Source organism: Siniperca chuatsi, linkage group LG18 (genome assembly GCF_020085105.1).
Source record: "Siniperca chuatsi isolate FFG_IHB_CAS linkage group LG18, ASM2008510v1, whole genome shotgun sequence".
Classification (NCBI taxonomy): Eukaryota; Metazoa; Chordata; class Actinopteri; order Centrarchiformes; family Sinipercidae; genus Siniperca; species Siniperca chuatsi.
Window position 1 is genome coordinate 28,253,149 of NC_058059.1, and position 20,494 is coordinate 28,273,642.

Here is a 20,494-nt window from a genome sequence, read left to right on the forward strand (position 1 = left end):
ATGTTGGAAATACATTATATTTATTATAGAAAACACATTTACAAAACCTACTAGACTAAGGATACAACCAATGTACAATTAGCCCCAGAATGTGAGCCTTCCTCCAGGAGAAAAGTAGTATAACAAGTCAACAACTGAGAGTGAAAAACAGACTTTATTAATATTCACATTTTAAGTCAAAACACCATTGAATCCAAAGGACAACTTGAGATCACCATCTGTACAATCAATAACAAAGAACCCCCGGTAAAAAACATCACAAGAAGAGATCTCACATCCAGATTTAGTCATTTCACATACGAATGTATATGATATTCACCTGGGGAAAATATACATGTTAGAATGCAGGCTGAACTTCTAAAAGACTTCTAAAACAGTTACTGATCCTATGAATATTGCCTTTTCTTATGCTTTCAGCTCTAGTGGCTTGAAATCCCTTAATATAGCCCTTTGGGAGAGTGATTTGTAATGTTTTTGAGAATAACTTGTTATGTTCACAGTAGTCTAACGCAGTGGTCCTCCATCATGGCTCATAGCCCAAGAGTCTGCAAGTTTTCATGGCAACCAAACACTATAGCAGCTAACTCGTGGATCACGAAGAATATGATTGAGAACTTCTGCAACAGGAATATAAACCTGTAAACCCCGCCATCTGCAGGACAGAACAGTCTTGATTTACAAGACTACTGAAAAATAGACAAACACAAGTGGGATGTGGGTCACTTTAAGGCAAATAACAACAGCAAGGTATGGAGGTCTGTGGCTGAAAATATTAAGAAATGTAATTTTCCTTTAGTGTGTGCATGGTGTATGGCAAAATTAAAATGTTAAAATCAAAATTTCACATATATAGTGGAAAATACACAATTACTGTCAAAACGAAACTTTTAATGAAAACTCCACTGACCACAATGATAATTATACTGAATGTGAAATTGACTTTGTATTTTCATTTTCAATTTGGTAGACATTATACAACCTGAACTTACATATTGAATACAACTGCAAACCAGACTCTTCTATTTGCATTAGAATTAAATTTGTGGCCTTTTTCATGGCCATTTTAATAGTGGTCAATCTCATAATTGTTGACTCAGACAGTTTTCACAAAAGAGGCATGCAAGAACCGTGCCATTATGGAAATGTTCATTTTCATTAGACACAAGCTAACAACAGGACATAATTTCAATTCAAACAAGTCCAGTTTGCAATTTCATTTAGGATGCACACTGTCAACCACTTTGATTCATTCAATTATTATTATTATCATCATTATACAGTGATATGCTGTGGAGTACACTGAAAATGATCTGTCAGTGGCATCTGTATTTTAATTTGTAATTTTTCTGGCCTTAATTATGGATTTTCAAACATCAATTTGATGTAATGATTTCATTTTAACATTGGCAGCCACAGACTTCCACACAACAGAGTAACGTGAATTTAACAACATTCAACTTGCGAAGACCACTTGTTCTTCCTTTCCCAAGTCAATATTCCATTACATTCTACATTCCTGGATAAAATCTTAAGTCATTTTGGTAATAAAGTCAATAACACTGTTAATAACCACCTTTCTTCAGCATCCAAAACATTTTTGGTACTCAGTTGGAAGAAAGAATGGAGGAAATGATTAACGTCTAAATTATTACGTCTTAAAATCAACATATAACATGATAAATTTAACATTGATTAACTGGCCAAATTCACTAAGATATCACAGCTGAATTTATAACTTTTCACTGTCACCTCACATGTGCTTAAAATCCATTATACTCCTCTCATCTTTTGCCTTTAAAAGACTAATGGTTAACGTGAGCACTCCTCCTCTTATGGTCTATGTGCTGTCTCCTGCAGATTAAATTATGAATTTAGGTATTCAAAAGATGAAGAACTAAAAACTAAAGTTAGGATTCAGCCATGGACAGATTGAAGACAGTTACCACCCGTTTTATCAGGTCTGAAAAGTTGGGCAACAGAGGCAAACAACTCCAGTGAAGCTTACTTGATGTGTTCAATGAGAAATGGGCAACTTCCCACTGTAAATGTGTGTTCATGACAGGCAAGTCAAGAAGGAAAAGGGCATGTTCAGTAACATCCTTGCCTGGACTATAAAGGTAAAAAGTCTCTGAGGCCATAGTTGATGACGATGTTACAGGAGAGGCACAGCACTTAATCAGCCATGTCAGTAGTCAAAACATTTCATTATGGCGTCTCTGTCAAATTTGAAATTAAGGAAAGCCTTGGAGGACAGCAGGTGCTCACAGACTCTGCTGTGGACTGTCTGGTGACCATTGGAGCTGCATGGAGCCACATCTGTGAAAAGAAAAGCTCATTTAGATGTTTCAGTTGTGGAGGATGTTCACTTTGCCTTTAGTCTTAAGCTTTGAAACTATGGTGAAAGGAAGATGTTTATTCCCCATTTGGTTTGCTGTTGTCCCAGCATTCAATTACATGTGCTCTTTCTGGGCCACAACCAGCGCTCCTCACTTAGCCCCTGAGTCACATGCAATTCATTACAGAGAGCCCTGGGGGTCAAGGCTGGATGACCAACTGGGAAAAGTGGGCAACTGTCCTTCAGGGTCCCAGACCCTCAAGGGCCCCGAGTGCCCTGTGTCGTCTGTGTGGCAATAACTTTGTGGTAATTTGATTAATTACACATTTCTTTGGCAATATGCACCACTGGGGCACAATAAAACTGAAAACCGGCCCCTACATTCTTACCTGATCTTGAGGCCCTGTGTCAAAATGTAGTTTTAATAACTGTAATATTTCAGTTGATATTGTATTTTCTTAAACATATTTGTGTTAATCAAATTAACACAAACTGACTAAGATGCAACAAAGCTGGGGCAGGGTAGTGTTCCAGTATAGAAATACTTGTTGGGGCCCTGGGCAAAATGGGTTGGGAAAACATCTGCATGTAGGGGACCCCCAAGCCTAGCGGGTTAAAAGCATATTTATCTGTTCACACAGGTAAACTGATACACTGTAAGGAGAAAAATTCAGTCAAGATAAATAAGAGACTGTTCAAGTCCTATTTGATCATTAATATTGTATGTAGGGATAAATTACAGGCCAGAGGGTGTATTTTGAGATATAATATGTACTTTTTTAAAACAATTTTTAAAGGAATTACAGAAGAGCTAACATGCTGAGTCACTTATTTTATAGTCTATTTTATAGTCTATATCAGCACAGAAAACTTTTTATGACAATTTATTACTGCATTACATTACCTAAACACCTTTTTCCCCACTTTTATTCTTAATTTGGTGACAGTTTGTTTATGGGCCTTACACTTTTCCAACAATTTCCTAGGAGGAAACTAATATGCAAAGTGACTGAACATTTTTAAATGGAGCAAGAAATTCTTCTGGAAATCAACAACTGCTTTTCAATTCAACATGACTACATACTGTAAGTTCAAATAATTGTCAATGAACTTAGTTTTTGTTTTCCCTATATGTAGTGCCAAACAAAAGTGTTTTTTCCAGGAAACATATTGGAAATAGTACAAGCCATTCCCAAGGATAGGTATCGGGGCAGATCCGGGAACATTTTGTGTAAGTGTAATTTAAACTACGCTCTTTACGAAAATGAGAGTAGAAAGTGTTTTGGTATTTTTTTTCGCCATGGAACTTCTTCTCCTGCTACTCAGTCAGGGCACCGCTGCAGAACAGCTGTTTGGCCGCATTGTTTACACCAGGGAACAGCTGATCACACTGAAGCCGAGCTGCATGGCGCCCAGGACAACCGACGTCCCCACTGAGATCTGGAGGAGGACACACCGAGGACGCAGAGGTGGAACGAGGCGGCGAGGGAAGAGAGAGGGGTGCGGACAAAAGAGACTTAAGAACAAGAGATTTAAGCCGTGTCTGCCATCATCTTCCTGCTGAACCGCATCTACACCCACCTGGACAAGCCGGCAAGCACGGTGAGGATCATGTTTTTTGACTTCTCCAGTGCTTTCAACACCTTCCGGCCTGCCCTGCTGGGGGAGAAGCTGGCAGCGATGCAGGTGGATGCCCCCATCGTGTCCTGGATTGTGGACTCCCTGACTACCAGACCACAGCACGTGCGCCTGCAGCACTGTGTGTCGGACAGCGTGGTCAGCAACACTGGGGCCCCTCAGGGGACTGTCCTCTCTCCCTTCCTCTTCACCACCTACACCACAGACTTCAGCCACCACACAGAGTCCTGCCACCTTCAGAAGGTTTCTGATGACTCTGCTGTGGTGGGATGTATCAGCGGTGGTGATGAGACTGAGTACAGGGCTGTGGTGGGGAACTTTGTCTCATGGTGCGAGCAGAACCATCTGCAGCTCAATGCGACAAAGTCTAAGGAGCTGGTTGTAGACCTACGGAGGGCCAAGGCACCAGTGACCCCCGTTTCCATCCAGGGGGTCAGTGTGGACATTGTAGAGGATTACAAGTACCTGGGAGTACACATGGACAATAAACTGGACTGGGCTAAGAACACTCAAGCTCTGTACAGGAAGGGCCAGAGCTGCCTCTGTTTTCTGAGGAGGCTGAGGTCCTTCAACATCTGCCAGACGATGCTGAGGATGTTTTATGAGTCTGTGGTGGCCGGTGCTGTCCTGTATGCTGTTGCATGCTGGGGCAGCAGGCTGAGGGTAGCGGACGCTAACAGACTCAACAAACTGATCCGTAAGGCCGGTGGCATTGTGGGGGTGGAGCTGGACTCTCTGGCGGTGGTGTCAGAGAGGAGGATGCTGGGTAAACTACACGCCATCTTGGACAGTGTCTCCCACCCGCTCCATGACGTGCTGGTCAAACAAAGGAGCGCCTTCAGCTGTGCAATATCCACTGTCTCATAATCATCTTAATGAGCTACACTTACCTTGACAGTACTCATTATTACACTGTTACATATTACTTATATTATTACATTGTATTATACCGTACACACTTATCAACCTCTAAATCCACTTTGGTACTTACACTTATTTTAGCTTTTACACCTTATCCTTTTCCACTTGGTACTTATTTATCTTGCCTGTATTATAGTGTATTATATTCTGATTTGCTTAGTGCTTCTATTCCTGTGTGCACCGACGCGACAGTGAGCAGCTGTAACAAAAGAGTTTCCCCTCACGGATCAATAAAGTATTTCTGATTCTGAAAAATAAGGTGTGTCAGATTTAGTATCTACAGCTGATTTCAATGTTTCAGATACATATTTAATCAACATTTAGGCAAATAGTATCAGTATCAAGTATCAGATCAGACTCTGTATCTGTACATACCCAATATTAAAGGAGTCAGATCGGGATTGGGGACAAAAAAAAAAAAAAAAAAACTATCAGGACATCCCTAATTGGAAATTATTAGAAAATTACGGACCTTTAAAATCTGTTACACTTGCTTACTAGCTTTGTTCTTACGCAGGACCCAGTAACACATCGGTCACTTTTTCTACGTTCAAGTGTGAATTCAATGCTGTCACATTAGCAGATACAGGGCAGCAGTAAAAGTATTTTCAAAAAAGATAAAATTAGCTTAGCAGATTAGGTGTGGTTTCAAAGTTAGACATAGCAACTGTATAAACCATACCTCTCTCAAAACTGTCTTGCAGTCTTCTGGGTTGAAGTCTTTTATCTTCTTTCTGTAGAGATAGTATAAGAGTGCAATGCTTGGAATTAAACAATCACAATCAGAGCATTATCATGCCAAAGTCAAATTCTACATACAGTGGCTTTAAAACTGGTCAAAGATCAAAAATAGTCTGTGCAGTGTTCAGGAATGTCAATTTCACTTTTTGACTGATGACTGGTACTGAAGTTTGAAAAAAACAAAAGTATAAACGTCAGAATCCCATGTTTAATTCTTACTAAAAACAGCAATCAAAAACAAACCTGGTTTTGTACTCACTAATATGTTTTTCACTTGCTGGTGGCTGGCTCCATTGTCATTGGCTCCTTTCTTCACAAAAGGCGAGTCCTGACATTTCTTCCCATTGCTTTTCAAATTTAGATTCTACAGAGCAAAGAACAGAAGTTATGAGGTAAATGTGATGCAGCAACTCTGTCTCAAGCCACTGACAGATTAGATGTCCCATTTCAGGGGCTGTATCAGTAAAGCTGGCTGAACCTGCTCTTAATCCAAAATGAGAGGCCATCACCAGTTCCTGTCCCTTATCTCACAAAGACCAAAGTTAACAGTGTGTTAAGGCAGTCCTTCTAAATTTACCACCAGGAAGTAGTGAATGGTAAATAGCTTTGGGAAGATTTGGCAAATTCCTTGATACATGAGTTTGTAGCTCTTTATTATATCATATAAGCATAAGGAAAATTGGAAATGTGGTGTGGAAATAGGGAAATGTTGCATAGGAAAAACAGGGAACAGATAAGTGTTTAAATGTGTGCTAAGAAAAATAGGTTAAAAGGAGTAGAAAAAAAATGAAATGAGCTGGATAGATCAGAGTAAAATAAATAAAGGTTTGATTTATTTTATCAGCTCATGATTAGAGGAGTGGTTCCCTGGGGCACCTTAAGGACAGGTCAAGGGTGCCACACAATTTATTCATTTCCATTTACATACATAACACGGACATTATATTTACTTTTACACTCAATTTCAATTATTTAACTAACTTACGTGTTGAAGTAATCAGTATTTTTAAATGGTCTAATAACCTTTTACTGCTGTCAATTTTGGGCTCCATACACCTGAATGCAAACACCTGGCAAATACCCCAGATCTTTATTATTTTTGTTTTGAACCTTTTAGAACAATTAATAACAAACACACATACCAAAAAAAAAACCAAAGCTTGCTAGAGTAGCAAATAATTGTCCAGGCAGGCCCAGATATGCTGCATGTCCAGTGTCCATAGCCGCTGTGATGGAAATGTCCATTCAGGCTTTAATTATCCGTACATTGTCATAGTCCAGGGATGTGCGAAGATTTAAAAGGTAGTTCAAAGAAACTGTAAATTAAGTCACACTCAAGAGGGGAAAACAAATCAACAGACCCACTTAGTTGCAGGCAAGTCCATTTGCTTTCTGATGTAATCAATAAAGGGACCCCAAATCTTTCCATTCTCTCAAAATAACCCTTTTAGCTATAACCATTCAAAACATTAAAGCCTGCTGGGTCTCATATGGCGGTTTTAAGGAGCTTTCAGTACATGGCCTGGGTCTCTATCCCCTCATCCAAAAGCTCATCAGATATCTCAGAACCAGCTTATTCCAACTAAGACACTTGAATGACACCTCAACTCTGTCTCCGTACACTTAAGCTCATTTAAGTCCTTACACTAAAAGTCTCATTTCTTTGCTTACCCTATATTTTGCACCCTTTATTTCTTTCCTACCATTCCAACTCTTCATATACCTTTCAGCTGCTCCTTCAAATAAAGTCAGTCAGTAATGCAGTTTAGCTCTCAGCTGCTCATCAAACGATACAGCTCAAAGTTGGTTTTTCAGCAGCCAGCAATCCCACAGCAATTTCTTCCGAAATTACATTCTCTAGTTTTTATATTACTGTTGGGTTATTGGATCAAAACGACCCCTTGTCTCGGGTGGTTTTCTACCCACGGTTCCTAGTTAAATTGAACCCATTACTGCATCTGTGCTTTATATTGACTCACGCTGGGTCACTTTTTACCCAGTGATTTTTAGTGTGTAGAAAATAATGGGAGATTGGACATGGACATTTTTGCTAATGCTACCGTCTTGCTGAAAAACTGGTAGCCCCAGACCTTCCTCTGAACTGGGTTTATGTAAACGTTCTTTAGAAATGGAAGGGGGTTTATAAGCCCAGACAAAGGAGATCATAATAGCGTCTAGAGTTTTAAAGAATGAGGACGTAAGAATGATAGGTACATTTTGAAATCGATAAAGAAAAGATAAAGAAGTGCCATCATCTTTATCTCATTCACTATGCCTATCAATGATATTGGCAAAAGCTTCCAATTTTCAATGAGGAGTTTGAGCTTTGTGACATGTCCAAATAATTTAACTTAATTGGGGTTCCTGAAAATTACAAAGATATACAAAGTGGTCCAGATAATCAGAGAGACTGATTCTGATTTTACTCCCACTTGATGGTAAAACCTGATAGTTGACCAAATGCCTTTTTCGCACTGAGGAGAGGAGACAGAAGACTGGGCACATCTACTGTATCAATGAAGTTCATAGTGACTAGGGCAGTAGCTGAGGACTTAAGAGGTATAAAAGTGCTTATAAAATTCCACAAACCTATCACACAAATACACCAGATCTTAACAAATACTATAGTGTATACATCATTAGCAGATGGTGTAGTCCACAGACAGTCTATGGGGGGAAACTAGCAACATTATTCACACAATCCTTAGCTGATATCCTGCCACAACAGACTTTAGTACTAAAAACCTTAATTTCCCTGCAGACATTAGCATGAACACAAATTTAAGACATTTAAACTATATGGTTTTTGATGGTACAGGGCCACCAGTCCTGTGAGAGAAAATGTGACACTACAGATTTTTCACCTTTATTCAGGGGGACTTTCACTGAGAGTGATGCTCTCATTTTCAGGGACGCCCTGATCACATTCACACCTCTAAGCTGTCCAGTACAACCACAGTCTGATCTGCTGGCCAGATGAGCAGCTCCAATGAGCAGCTCCACTGGAGAAATTGGGGTTAAGGGCCTTGCTCAAGACTTCATAGTGAAGGTCATGTCTAAGTGAGCCAATTAGTATTAGCTGCAGATTATTTTTTATTTTGGAAACAGTGCTGCTTGTCCATTGGTTGAACCAATAATAATGTGATGGCAGCTTCAAACTAGGAAGAATTCAGCCATTGTTTTCCTCTGTCTAGCAAACATGTGTATCTATTAACTCTTGGTAACAGCTTAACTGTAAGATGCTGCTGTCACATAACGGTTAACTGTAACAGAGTAATCTTGTCTTTTCTAACCTGGTTCAGCTCATACTGGCTCAGCTGGCCCAGAGCCTTCTGCTGCTTGTGTTTTGTCCAGCTGTCTCCTGGAAATGCATCAGTACCTGTCTGGCGGCGGGATTTTGACCTAAGAGATGGAAGAAAAAAACAAAGTGGATATTTTCTATTGTACAAGGTGGATGGTCAACTGTTGGTGGTCCAGGAGGTAATACCTTAAAGTTCTAGTAAAGGGTTATTATGATACAGATCCAACACTGTCGCAGTCAGGAAATATCATTAAGCTCTTCAGACCACTACTTGTTTGTTATTCTTATGAAAAACAAATAACACTTGCCTCTGCAATTTTATTTTTTTCAAACTGAAATCCTAACAAACACTCAAAATGCCCCATTCTTTTACAGAGCAACAAATGTTACCTACAGTCGCATCTAGTAACCACCTAAAGCAGAAATATTCGAAGTGTTTCCCCCTTAACGCCTTTATACACCAAATACGATGCAGACAAAATTGATACACTAAATATATTTACACCAAACGTGATTTTGCAAGAATTTACAGTTTGTAAGTAGGATCTCAAAAGCTAAATTGCAAAAAAAAAAGTGGGTCAACAACAAGTGACCTGGAGCCTGTGCCACAAAATGAGATTAGTGGGTTATCCAGCTATCTTTGGGCTTAACTCAGGTTTTCTGATATCACGAAGCTGGCTCACTTTTGACTAGGGTAGATCACCATGGTAACCTGCTGCAGGGCTAACCTGCGACAGAGTAGGTTAACTTCTGAGCATCAGATCAAAACCTGTCAACAGCCCGACTACTGACCAATCAGATCACTGGAAAAACTGAGTCATCATTCCGACAGGATCCAGACAGGGACAAAAGTACTGATTTAAAGTATTTCTGATTCTGATTTACAATAAAGTGACAAGTAATGAAAAGAAATGGATATCTTTAAAGGTCAGTAGAATCACTTTGCTGTTCCTGCTGGCTTTCCATTTCCTCTCCGGTTTTAAAACAGAGCTTCTAATAAACGGAGGGAGAGTCTAACCCCAATAAATACACAATGATGATTAGAGTTACATTTTAATAACGTTTCTTTGATTCCTGACAGGATGCCAGTCTGACAGTGTTGATGCTTTTACACCTTTATTCTATCACTGCAACTCAGAATAACTTGAAGAGACTTTGTGATGATAATTGGAAATAAAAACTAAACACTGTTGTCTTTTATGAAAATAATAACCCACATACTATTAATTAGCTCTCATGATTATAAATACAACATTTCAGTCAGATAGGCCATTCAGACATCAGACATTAATTCATTTTCTTTTCCTCTCTGCTTTTTTATGTGCATCACATATTCATATGTTCATGTTCATCAGACAAAAAAGAAGCTGCTAAATGCTCCACTATGTTCACCAGCTAGTCTCTAACTGTGTCTGTCTCCTGGTTTGCTGCTGAGCAGGCCGTGTACAGTGGGTTAATCAAAGCTTTTCCACTTAAAAAAGATGCCTGCTTTTGCTGGAAACCAGGTTGATGAGAGCATAGTTTGTGGGCTGTAAAACCAAAAATAATGCAGACAGAATATAGACAGAAGCTATAAAGCTCAGTAGAGCTGAGGGGAGCTGCAGAGTTGGTGATTATTCTCTGTAGGACTGGCTTTTATTTGTTTAACAAAACAAAACCCGTGGCTGAGAACTGACTTTAATTTGAGAATTAATGCTAAGTTCTGAGGACTGATGACGTTTTTACCGAGCACTGTCTGAAGGCTTGCATGGAGTGTTGCCGTTGTTTGCGAAGTCCTCATCGCTGTCTGTTGACTCGCCTTTCAGCTTGTTGATCCATTCTCGCAGCGGTCTGTACAGGTGGAGCAGTGAGTGTGCCATCAATACCAGTGAATGAAACTAAATCACATTTTTCAAGTCGAAGCACACTAAAGTTCAACAACATTGAGGCAACCACACATTGTTATTTTTTACATTTATTTATATATTTTATTTGATAGGACGGTGAAATTTAACATAGTTCCAATGCAGAGCATGAAACTGATGAGACTCTTGTGTCTTATTTGTCTTGTGTTTGTATAGAAGCAAACAAGATACAACATGTTATGTAGTGAGCTTTAGAGGTGTTGAACTTTAGACAGAGCCAAGCTAGCTGTTTCGCCCTGCTTCCTTTAGCTAGCTAAGCTGGTCTAACCACGTCCTGAGTCCAGCTCTATACTTAAAAAGGAATGAGATTGATATCCATCTTCTCATCTCACTCTCAGAAGGAAAGCAAATACATGTATATTCCTTTAATGGAAAAATATGAATGGATATTTCAATAAAGAATTGCAACCTTCTACACACACACCTTATGAATGGGATGGCCATGAAAAACCTGTTGGGGGCAAGTCCAAGTTTAGACTTTGGGGTCATATCATTTCTGTGACATGGAAGCTTCTCAATAGGAAACCATTCAATGTTCTAAAAGAAAAGAAAAACAAGATTGCGAAATGTTTCTGTCAGCTACAAAAAGCTGGAAATCAATCTGAGGAGAAAATGTGTAAAAAATAAATTCCTACCCTGATCTCTTTCCTTGTTTTGGGGTTGAACTTGGTATCCTTTGACACCCCTGGTATGATGTAGAGCCGCACCAGCTGGTCAGTGATTTTCTGCTCTATGTACATGTCCTTGCAGATGCGATTCTTGATGTCAAAGCCCGTCTCCTCCAACACCTAGAAAGCACCCAGTATTTTGAACTATGAAATACAAACAATTATACAGGGCTCTTAAAAGTGGGGTATGTGATTCTGGAGACATCCTATACCATGACCATGATACAGAGCGAACAACGACACAGCAAGTAATATAACTAACGTCAGCTAGGTTGTGTGTTAGCTTAGCTAGGTTGTAGGTTAGCAAACTGTCGCTACAGCTGCTGCTGCGAAGCTAACAGCCAGAGAGGACGAGACGGTTTCCCAGAGCCAGCACAGCCGCTCCAGACAGCGATGCTCACAACTCTCCTGCTGCTACAGCTAACATCACAACAACAGCACAGCTTGGCAAACTAGAGAGTCAGCTGAATGTCCGTGGGCAAGTCATTTAACGTTACCTGACACATAAATCGTGGCTGGAATAGTGTTGTGTGGTTTGGTCCGAGTCTCTTTGTTTGTTTCCCATTTATAGAGCCAGGGCTAAGTACAAACGCCAGAGGTTTTTTCAGCGCACACACTGAACTGACAGCTAGCGGACCGTGAGGAGCTATTTGCTGAATTTGACAAAAAGACGTGTATTGGATTAGAATCGCATACCCTACCTTTAATGCTTTCAGTTGGTCAAAGTTGAACAGCAAACAACATATGACTCACTTCACGAACTGCACAGTCATGAGGAGCTTCATCTTCATTAACTTTCCCCTTTGGAAAGCCCCAGCCTGACTTCGCAAGGTAGCCCTGAACAAGCAGTACCTGAAGAGAAAAGAGGCATCAGTTAGCTGCAGCATGTGAGGTGGTTTTTCACAGCACCAGGTGTACACTGGTGAAAGGTCATGGCATGCTTCATATCAAAAATATTACTACTGTCAAAGTAAAGAATAGTTAATGATTTAACTTTTCATCCTAAATTCAAATTATAAGGTTGGTGATATTCTATATTTCTTTGTCGACAAATCCCACAAAGAGACCAAACAATAAATGTATCCTACAAGTATTGTGTGTATCCATAGCCTGATTTATCTTATTCCTCTGTGCCATACAGTTGTTTTAGGAATTAGCTGAGCCTTTTAAAGTGGCCATATTATGCTTTTTCATATTTTCCCTGCCCTATATAAACGCCTTGTTGGAATTCCACCAACTTGTTCTGTACCTTGGTTACGTAACCAAAGCACACATTTGTCATTGGCAGCGAGGCTCTGAGCGTGCTCAAGTACAGGGATGCGCCCATCCACCCGCTCAGTCTGTCTGAGTTATTCGACTGCTCTGGTCATAGCGCTAAAATTAAGTGTGGCGATAAGTCTGGCTATGCGAGACTACTCTGCTCAGCACTACTCTTCAAATTTTTGGAGGTTGTTCAGTATGTCAGAAGAAGAAAGTGTTATTTCGGTTGTGAAGGGAAGTTAGTTTCTTGATGGATAGGTGGCTTTACTTGTTGCTAAAGTAACCGCTAACTACTGCTAACCATAGCTCCCATTAGCTCTGTAAGCCATGCTGCTAGTGCTCTTAGCTAGCTGACTGCCTGGATTGGGAGCTTGGAGCCCAGGTCTGAAAAGATCCTCCTCTTGGCGGTCCAAAGCTCCTGTGCTAGCGATGTAAACACCAACACTCTCCGAGTCCAGGCAATCAGCTAAGCTAAAAGGACCACTAGCTGCATGGCTAACTGAACTAACTAGCAGTTAGCGGTTACTTTAAAGCTATCTGTCCATCAGTAAACTCTGTAAATCACAAAGTTGAGGCAGAGCAGCTGAAGGACATCAGAAGGAAAACCAGAAAATATTTTCTCCATAAAAAATATGATCCAGTTTTATCAAAGTCAGTGAATAAAGTTATAAAAGTTGTGTGTTTTTGTACAGTAAGCAGTGAGGCCCACCCCCCAGAAACACTCCACTCCGGCGGCGTTTATCGTTTTTCCGACCTAATTCTTGTGTCATTTGTGGTCTGATAATCAGAATCAGAAATACTTTATTGATCCCCGAGGGGAAACTCTTTTGTTACAGCTGCTCATCATCACGTCAGTGCACACAGGAATAGAAGTACTAAGCAAATAAAATATAATACACTATAATACAGGCTATAAATTAAGTACCAAGTGGATAAAAGTATAAAATTAAAATAAGTGTAAAGTACAATTTGGGAAGTGGATTACCGGTTGACGATAAGTGTGTGCGGTATAATAATATGATGTAATAATATAAGTAATAGTGCATGAACTGTCAAGTTAAGTGTAGGACGGTGTAGTCCCTCATTCGTCCAGGAGTGTTCTATCGTAGAAAAGGTTTCAGTCATAGTCATCTGGACACTGTTTTCAGAATCAAGACGTTTCGGCTCCCATCCGGAAGTCATTCTCAATTGTGAAAAAATGGGACGGGAACTAGAAATTTAAGCTACTCTGTGTTACTTAAGCCCTGCCCTCAGGAAGGAGTCTACCTGAGTATCTGCTGTTTACCCTGCCTTGTTTCACCTGAAACTGACCTTCTTTTGTTTCCATGATGGCCCAACAGTAATCAGGCCTATTGTTTTCTGGCTGCACGTCTCTCATCACTGTTAAGTACCTGATTAGCATGTGATTGGCGTGACCAAGGTGATAATACACTCTGATAGACTTTGGGCAGATTGAATCTCAGACCACCATTTCTGTTAAAAGAGGGGTTTTCTTTTTTCACAAAAATGGCTTCTTTGACTCCTCTTTCAAACCAACTCTTCTCTCTACTTAGAATCTTCACCTCGCTGTCTTCAAATGTGCTATCGTAGAAAAGGTTTCAGTCGTAGTCATCTGGACACTGTTTTCAGAATCAAGACGTTTCGGCTCCCATCCGGAAGTCATTCTCAATTGTGAAAAAATTGGACGGGAACTGGAAATTTAAGCTAATCTGAGTTACATAAGCCCTGCCCTCAGGAGGGAATCTGCCTGAGTATCTCAGTATCTTTTGTGAAGTGGCTGTTTAGTCTCGCCTATGTACCGTTCTTTGCAGTTTTCCTCACTGCACTGAATGGAGTAGACAACATTGCTCTGTTTTTGTGTGGGCATCGTGTCCTTAGGATGAACAGGTTTCTGTCTTAAAGTGTTGCCTGGTTTAAAGAAAACAGGAACATCGTGCTGTCTAAAGATCCTTTGTAGTTTTTCAGACAGTCCAGATACATAGGGGATGGAGACACCGTTCCTTTTTGGTTCTGTTACACTTTTGTCCTGTTTTTTGGCTCTTTTAACTTTGCTGATAGCCCAAGTAGGATAAGCACAGGCTGAGAGTGCATTCTGGACATGCCTTTCCTCTTTCTTCTTACCCTCTGAGCCGGTGAGCACTTATTGGGCTCTATGTTGTAATGTCTGGATTACACCCAGCTTGTGCTGTAGTGGATGGTGTGAGTCAAAGAGCAAGTATTGATCCTGTACACTTCTATCTGGAGCTTTCCGTCCTCTCCTCTGAGTGTAGAACAATCAAGAAAGGCCAAGCGGTTCTCTTTGGCAGCCTCTTGTGTGAACTTGATGTTGGGATCCACAGTATTGATATGCTCTGAGAACGCTTCCAAGTCTTGTTTCTTGATCTTCACAAAGGTGTCATCCACGTAGCGGTACCAATGACTTGGTGGTGTGCCCGGGAACGAGGACAATGCCTTCTTCTCAAACTGTTCCATTTACAGGTTGGCCACGATGGGAGTGTCATGTTGTGATGTGAGTAAATTCATTTGTTGGAAAAGTTCAAGTATTTTTAAAAATAAAAAGGAATGTATGTATTTGTGAGCTGTTGTTAAAAGACTTACAGTGGTGTGAAAAATTTGTTTGCATGTTTGTCACACTGAAATGTTTCAGATCATCAAACAAATTTAAATATTAGTCAAAGATAACACAAGTAAACACAAAATGAAGGTTCTTATTATTAAGGGAAAACAAAATCCAAACCTACATGGCCCTGTGTGAAATAGTGATTGCTCCCTAAACCTAATAACTGGTTGGGCCACCCTTAGCAGCAACAACTGCAATCAAGCAACAATAATTTGCAATGAGTCTTTTACAGTGCTGTGGAGGAATTTTGGCCCACTCATCTTTGCAGAATTGTTGTAATTCAGCCACATTGGAGGGTTTTCGAGCATGAACTGCCTTTTTAAGGTCATGCCACAGCGTCTCAATAGGATTCAGGTCAGGACTTTGACTAGGCCACTCCAAAGTCTTCATTTTGTTCTTCTTCAGCCATTCAGAGGTGGACTTGCTGGTGTGTTTTGGATCATTGTCCTGCTGCAGAACCCAAGTTCACTTCAGCTTGAGGTCACGAACAGATGGCCGGACATTCTCGTTCAGGAGTTTTTGGTAGACAGCAGAATTCATGGTTCCATTTATCTCAGCAAGTCTTCCAGGTCCTGAAGCAGCAAAACAGCCCCAGACTATCACACTACCACCACCATATTTTACTGTTGGTATGATGTTCTTTCTCTGAAATGCGGTGTTACTTTTACACCAGATGTAATGGGACACACACCTTCCAAAAAGTTCAACTTTTGTCTCGTCAGTCCACAGAGTATTTTCCCAAAAGTCTTGGGGATCATCAAGATGTTTTCTGGTAAAAATGAGACGAGCCTTAATGTTCTTTTGGCTCAGCAGTGGTTTTCGTCTTGGAATTTTTGCCCAGTCTCTTTCTTATGGTGGAGTCATGAACACTGACCTTAACTGAGGCAAGTGAGGCCTGCAGTTCTTTGGATGTTGTTGTGGGGCCTTTTGTGACCTCTTGGAAGAATCGTCGCTGCGCTCTTGGGGTCATTTTGGTCGGCCGGCCAGACACCTCTTGATGTCTAGCTTTTGAAGATCTTTTGGTCTACTTCACTTTGTCAGGCAGGTCCTATTTAAGTGATTTCTTGATTGAGAACAGGTGTGGCAGTAATCAGGCCTGGGTGTGGCTAGAGAATTTGAACTCAGGTGTGATAAACCACCGTTAAGTTATGTTTTAACAGGTGGGGCAATCACTTTTTCACACAGTGCCATGTAGGTTTGGATTTTGTTTTCCCTTAATAATAACAACCATTATTTAAAATCAGCATTTTGTGTTTATTTGTGTTATCTTTGACTAATATTTAAATTTGTTTGATGATCTGAAACATTTAAGTGTGACAAACATACAAAAAAATAAGAAATTAGGAAGGGGGCAAACACTTTTTCACACCATTGTATTTGAACACACATAAAAACATAAACCTAACCTACCTAACCTAAGAGGTTTACTGAATGCATTGTAATACATACAAGACAAATTCCTCATATTTGAAAACATTTCCCTAAGAGATTTGCTGGAAATCCCAATGGAATCCTGTTCAGAATGACTCAAAGCAAACTTACCTCCACTGTCAATACTTCATAGACAGTTCATTCATATTTGATTCATTCATTCATTCATTCATTCATTCATATTTGAACTCTCCAAATACATTTAAGAGGTTTGCTGAAAATTCATCTTTCAAAAAAAAAATTGTTTTCCTTTTTCTGTAATTCCTTGATTGATCAAAAAAAAATTATTATTTTTTTTTTGGATCAATCAAGGAATTACAGAAAAAGGAAAAATTCTATCCATAATAATTCATGGTGACAATGGAGGTGACTTTCCCTTTAAATTTTCACAACAATGTTATAGTAAAGTAACATCAAATTTGACATGGTTATAGTCAGGGTCATTCTGAACAGGACTCCACTGAAACTGTCAGCAAACCTCTTAAGGATAAATGTTTGAGAGTTCAAATATGAGGAAATTATTAACATGTTATAATGTCCTTTGAGGTGACTTTCCCTGTACAGTAATGTACAGTAAAACTACTTTGAATTTTATATGGTCATAGTCAAGAACATTTTGAGCAAAAATCCATTGCGCTTCTCAGCAAACCTTTTGTGGAAACCTTTTAACATATTAGGACATCTTTGGTGATGTCACACATTCAACAAGAATTATTTGCTATATGATGTGTAATATAATGTTGTTTGTATTTGGTATATAAAATGTGAGAATTGATTGCTGAAATGTGATTCCTTTGGCTGCTCCAAGCACCAGTACCATAACTGCATGAACAGATGCACATCGAAATCCAAATGACGGCTCACTTGACCGCAAGCATCGGGCCCAGAATTTGTATCCGTTGGCGCTGCTTGAAAACACAAAGCCATCTTACTCAAATATAATCAGAAATTGCATACCCTATAAAACAGGGGAAAATAATCATAAAGGCCTGTTTTTAATAGTCTATTTATATCATCATTTTATGAAATAGAGTCCTGGTTCTGTCTTCATTTTAGGTATCTAAAAGCCTTAATCTAAGCCAGGCAACATCAATAAAATAGGGGGTTTAGTCTCTTTGTGGGATTTGTTGAAAATAACAAAAGTAGAGAACAACACTAACCTTATAAGGATAATTCTAGTTTATTACATCCTGGGTCTTATTTTTGGCCATCATTTCTATAAGTTGCAATAACAATGTACTCACCAAACTACTTACTTAGATTTGGGAACAAGATCTCAGCAATTATGAAGCATGAGCAAGTTTCTTAACCCGTCTGACTTCTTTTTAGTGAGGTCACTGTGTTCCTTGATCACAGCAATTAACTTGGTGAGTACAATGTTCACTGTTAGAAATGCTGAATAAAAATATGAAAATAAGTAATAAACCAGAAATATCCTTTAAATTACTTTACGAAAGCTATGTCAGATATTGCTGTGGTGTACGAGTGCAAAAACAACTCACGTTTTCTAGTGATTCATCTAGAATGATTGCTCCATAAGTAGGTACACCCATCTTGTACTCCTTCCACTGTTCGAGGACTTTCTGCACATCCTCTCCATGAGGCAACAGGAACGGACAGTGATGGAAGAGTTTGCAGCGGTCAAGGAAAATAATGTCTGATCTAAACTAACATGAGCATTTATGGTATGCTTTGGATTGTGTGCAGTACACTGGCTATGAATATAAATACACACCAATGAATGTAAAACATGAATTTAAAAAAGCGATATGGTCATTTAACATCATCATTCACATGATGAAGGATATCTGCTTTAGCAAAATCTCTTATCCCACAGTGAGGAGCTCCTGGAGTGTTCTGCATGCAGAAGTCCAGGTAGAACCAGTGGGCCAGCTCGATCTGGAAGCACACCCGGATAGCGTTGTCCCTCTCCTCACTGGGGATGTGCAGGATGAACCGGCTGGACAAACACAGGAGAGGCGGGATCAGGGCCGGATTAACGTGCTAGGGGGCTCTGGGGCAAAAATTGAGCCTCCACATGTGTTTCCCCTTGTTCACACATACACACTGTGGACATGCAACAGGACACCATTCATTGCAAACTGAACCTCAAAAACCATCCTGCTGCTGCCCACCTCTACAAAGAGATTTAACAGTCACCCGGCAGCCCACCGTGGGGAAGTTGAGAAAGATTAAGTTCATCACTTGGGAAATTAACTACTTTGTCACGTGCCAGTATAGATAAGACTGTATGTGATTTTATAAAAAGCAGCTGTCTTACTGTACAACCACTACAAATCTGAGGACTCAGGTGCAACCCAAGCGAGGCAACGAGCTCTGCCATAAATTCTACCTTCACTATGTTTAGAATGTTTTAACGTTATAACGTTTTTGTTGCCAGTCTGAAAAGTGTAGATTCAGTTCACTGTTTATTACCGAGGTCACGTTGTACTAGACTACATTATACTGAAAGGTGGGGGGGGGGTTGTCCTCCCTATTTACACACATGAGGGGGTCAGAATACTAGAAACACCTCTGAATATGACGCAACAGTACAACATCCATCACTATGACCTCAATGCTAAGAGACAGAATTTAATTAACATCTGTATGACAGTGTCAACAACAACTGGATATTATAAGCATTATGAAAGTAGACTTTATGGCAGAACAGTCGGATTGGATTGCATTAGACTGTACAGGTGTACTTAATAAAGTGGACACTGAGGGTACATCTCTATTATTTCTTACAATGCCAACACAAAAGCTATAGGCCTATGTCTATTGGTGTTTCTATTTAAATGTGTGCCTTCTTGATAAAAGCTATGTAGCCTAGCCTCTTCCTGGCTTTACTTCATTTTGTTATTTGTTTGTATAATTGTAAGTCTGCTGGTACTTTCTTCCGTGTCTACTAATAAAGACTGGTTTAAAAAAGCACTGTAAAAGCCCCTGCATGTTTAGCACGACAGCATCACGCGACAACACGGTTCAACATCAGCTGAGCTAACTGCGACCACGAACAGTGCGTGCATCGTAGAGAGTGCTACTTTTGGTCTTCCACGAAGTGAAATCCCTGTCTTTATGACAGCACTGACAAGTGTGTGATGACAACGACGACGACGACGGTACAAGTCGGTAAAGCGTTCAGTTAACGTACCTGCAGAGGTCGTCCAGTACGCCGGAGGGGATCTCCACTCTTTTTGTTTCCATGTTGGCTGAAAACATGCCGACTCTATCTCAGAGCACTCATGTGCAAACCCCATAAGAGCAGCAAGCTACATCCGCATTTCCAGCTCAGTGGCTCCCACGCTTTGTATTGGCTCCAGAGACGTCGCTAGTACCGACTAGTAACGTTAACGTTAACTGCATTTGCTCCGCCACCGGGAACTGGACGGAGTCTGTTGCTAATGCTGCGTTCAGGCCCTACGGGATGGGTGGGAACGATTCCGACTTTAACGCCTCGCGAGCGCTCGGGGCATCAACACGGTTTCATGATTACAGAGTTGGTCGTGTGAGCAAAGAAAAGTTGGTTGTATACTGTGCATTGACGTTATAACACCATACATATTTGATTAAATTGAACGGCGGACTTTGGCTGATGTGAGGCATTTTCATTTTTCAGGCACTTCCGTATTATTAAGGTTAAGTCGGATATATCGGAGAGTACATTCAGAA

General features: G+C 40.2%; 1 protein-coding gene across 2 annotated transcripts; it reads right to left on the bottom strand.

Moving 5' to 3' along the window:
• Positions 1 to 135: 135 nt before the first annotated feature.
• On the bottom strand, positions 136 to 20,223 carry dcp2 (decapping mRNA 2). 2 transcript variants are annotated; one of them, XM_044174720.1, is made up of 11 exons: positions 19,977 to 20,221; positions 18,628 to 18,779; positions 18,322 to 18,449; positions 12,262 to 12,360; positions 11,476 to 11,628; positions 11,265 to 11,377; positions 10,662 to 10,766; positions 8,929 to 9,037; positions 5,895 to 5,999; positions 5,577 to 5,628; positions 136 to 2,316 (listed from the first exon to the last, which is right to left on the bottom strand). In XM_044174720.1, exons 1-11 carry the CDS (start codon positions 20,042 to 20,044, stop codon positions 2,186 to 2,188), a joined length of 1,215 nt encoding a protein of 404 aa, XP_044030655.1. In that variant the 5' UTR covers positions 20,045 to 20,221; the 3' UTR covers positions 136 to 2,185. The 2 variants fall into 2 exon arrangements, with proteins under 2 accessions (XP_044030655.1, XP_044030656.1); XM_044174721.1 differs by having other exon boundaries at positions 2,220 to 2,316; positions 5,879 to 5,999; positions 19,977 to 20,223.
• Between the last annotated feature and the right edge of the window lie 271 nt (positions 20,224 to 20,494).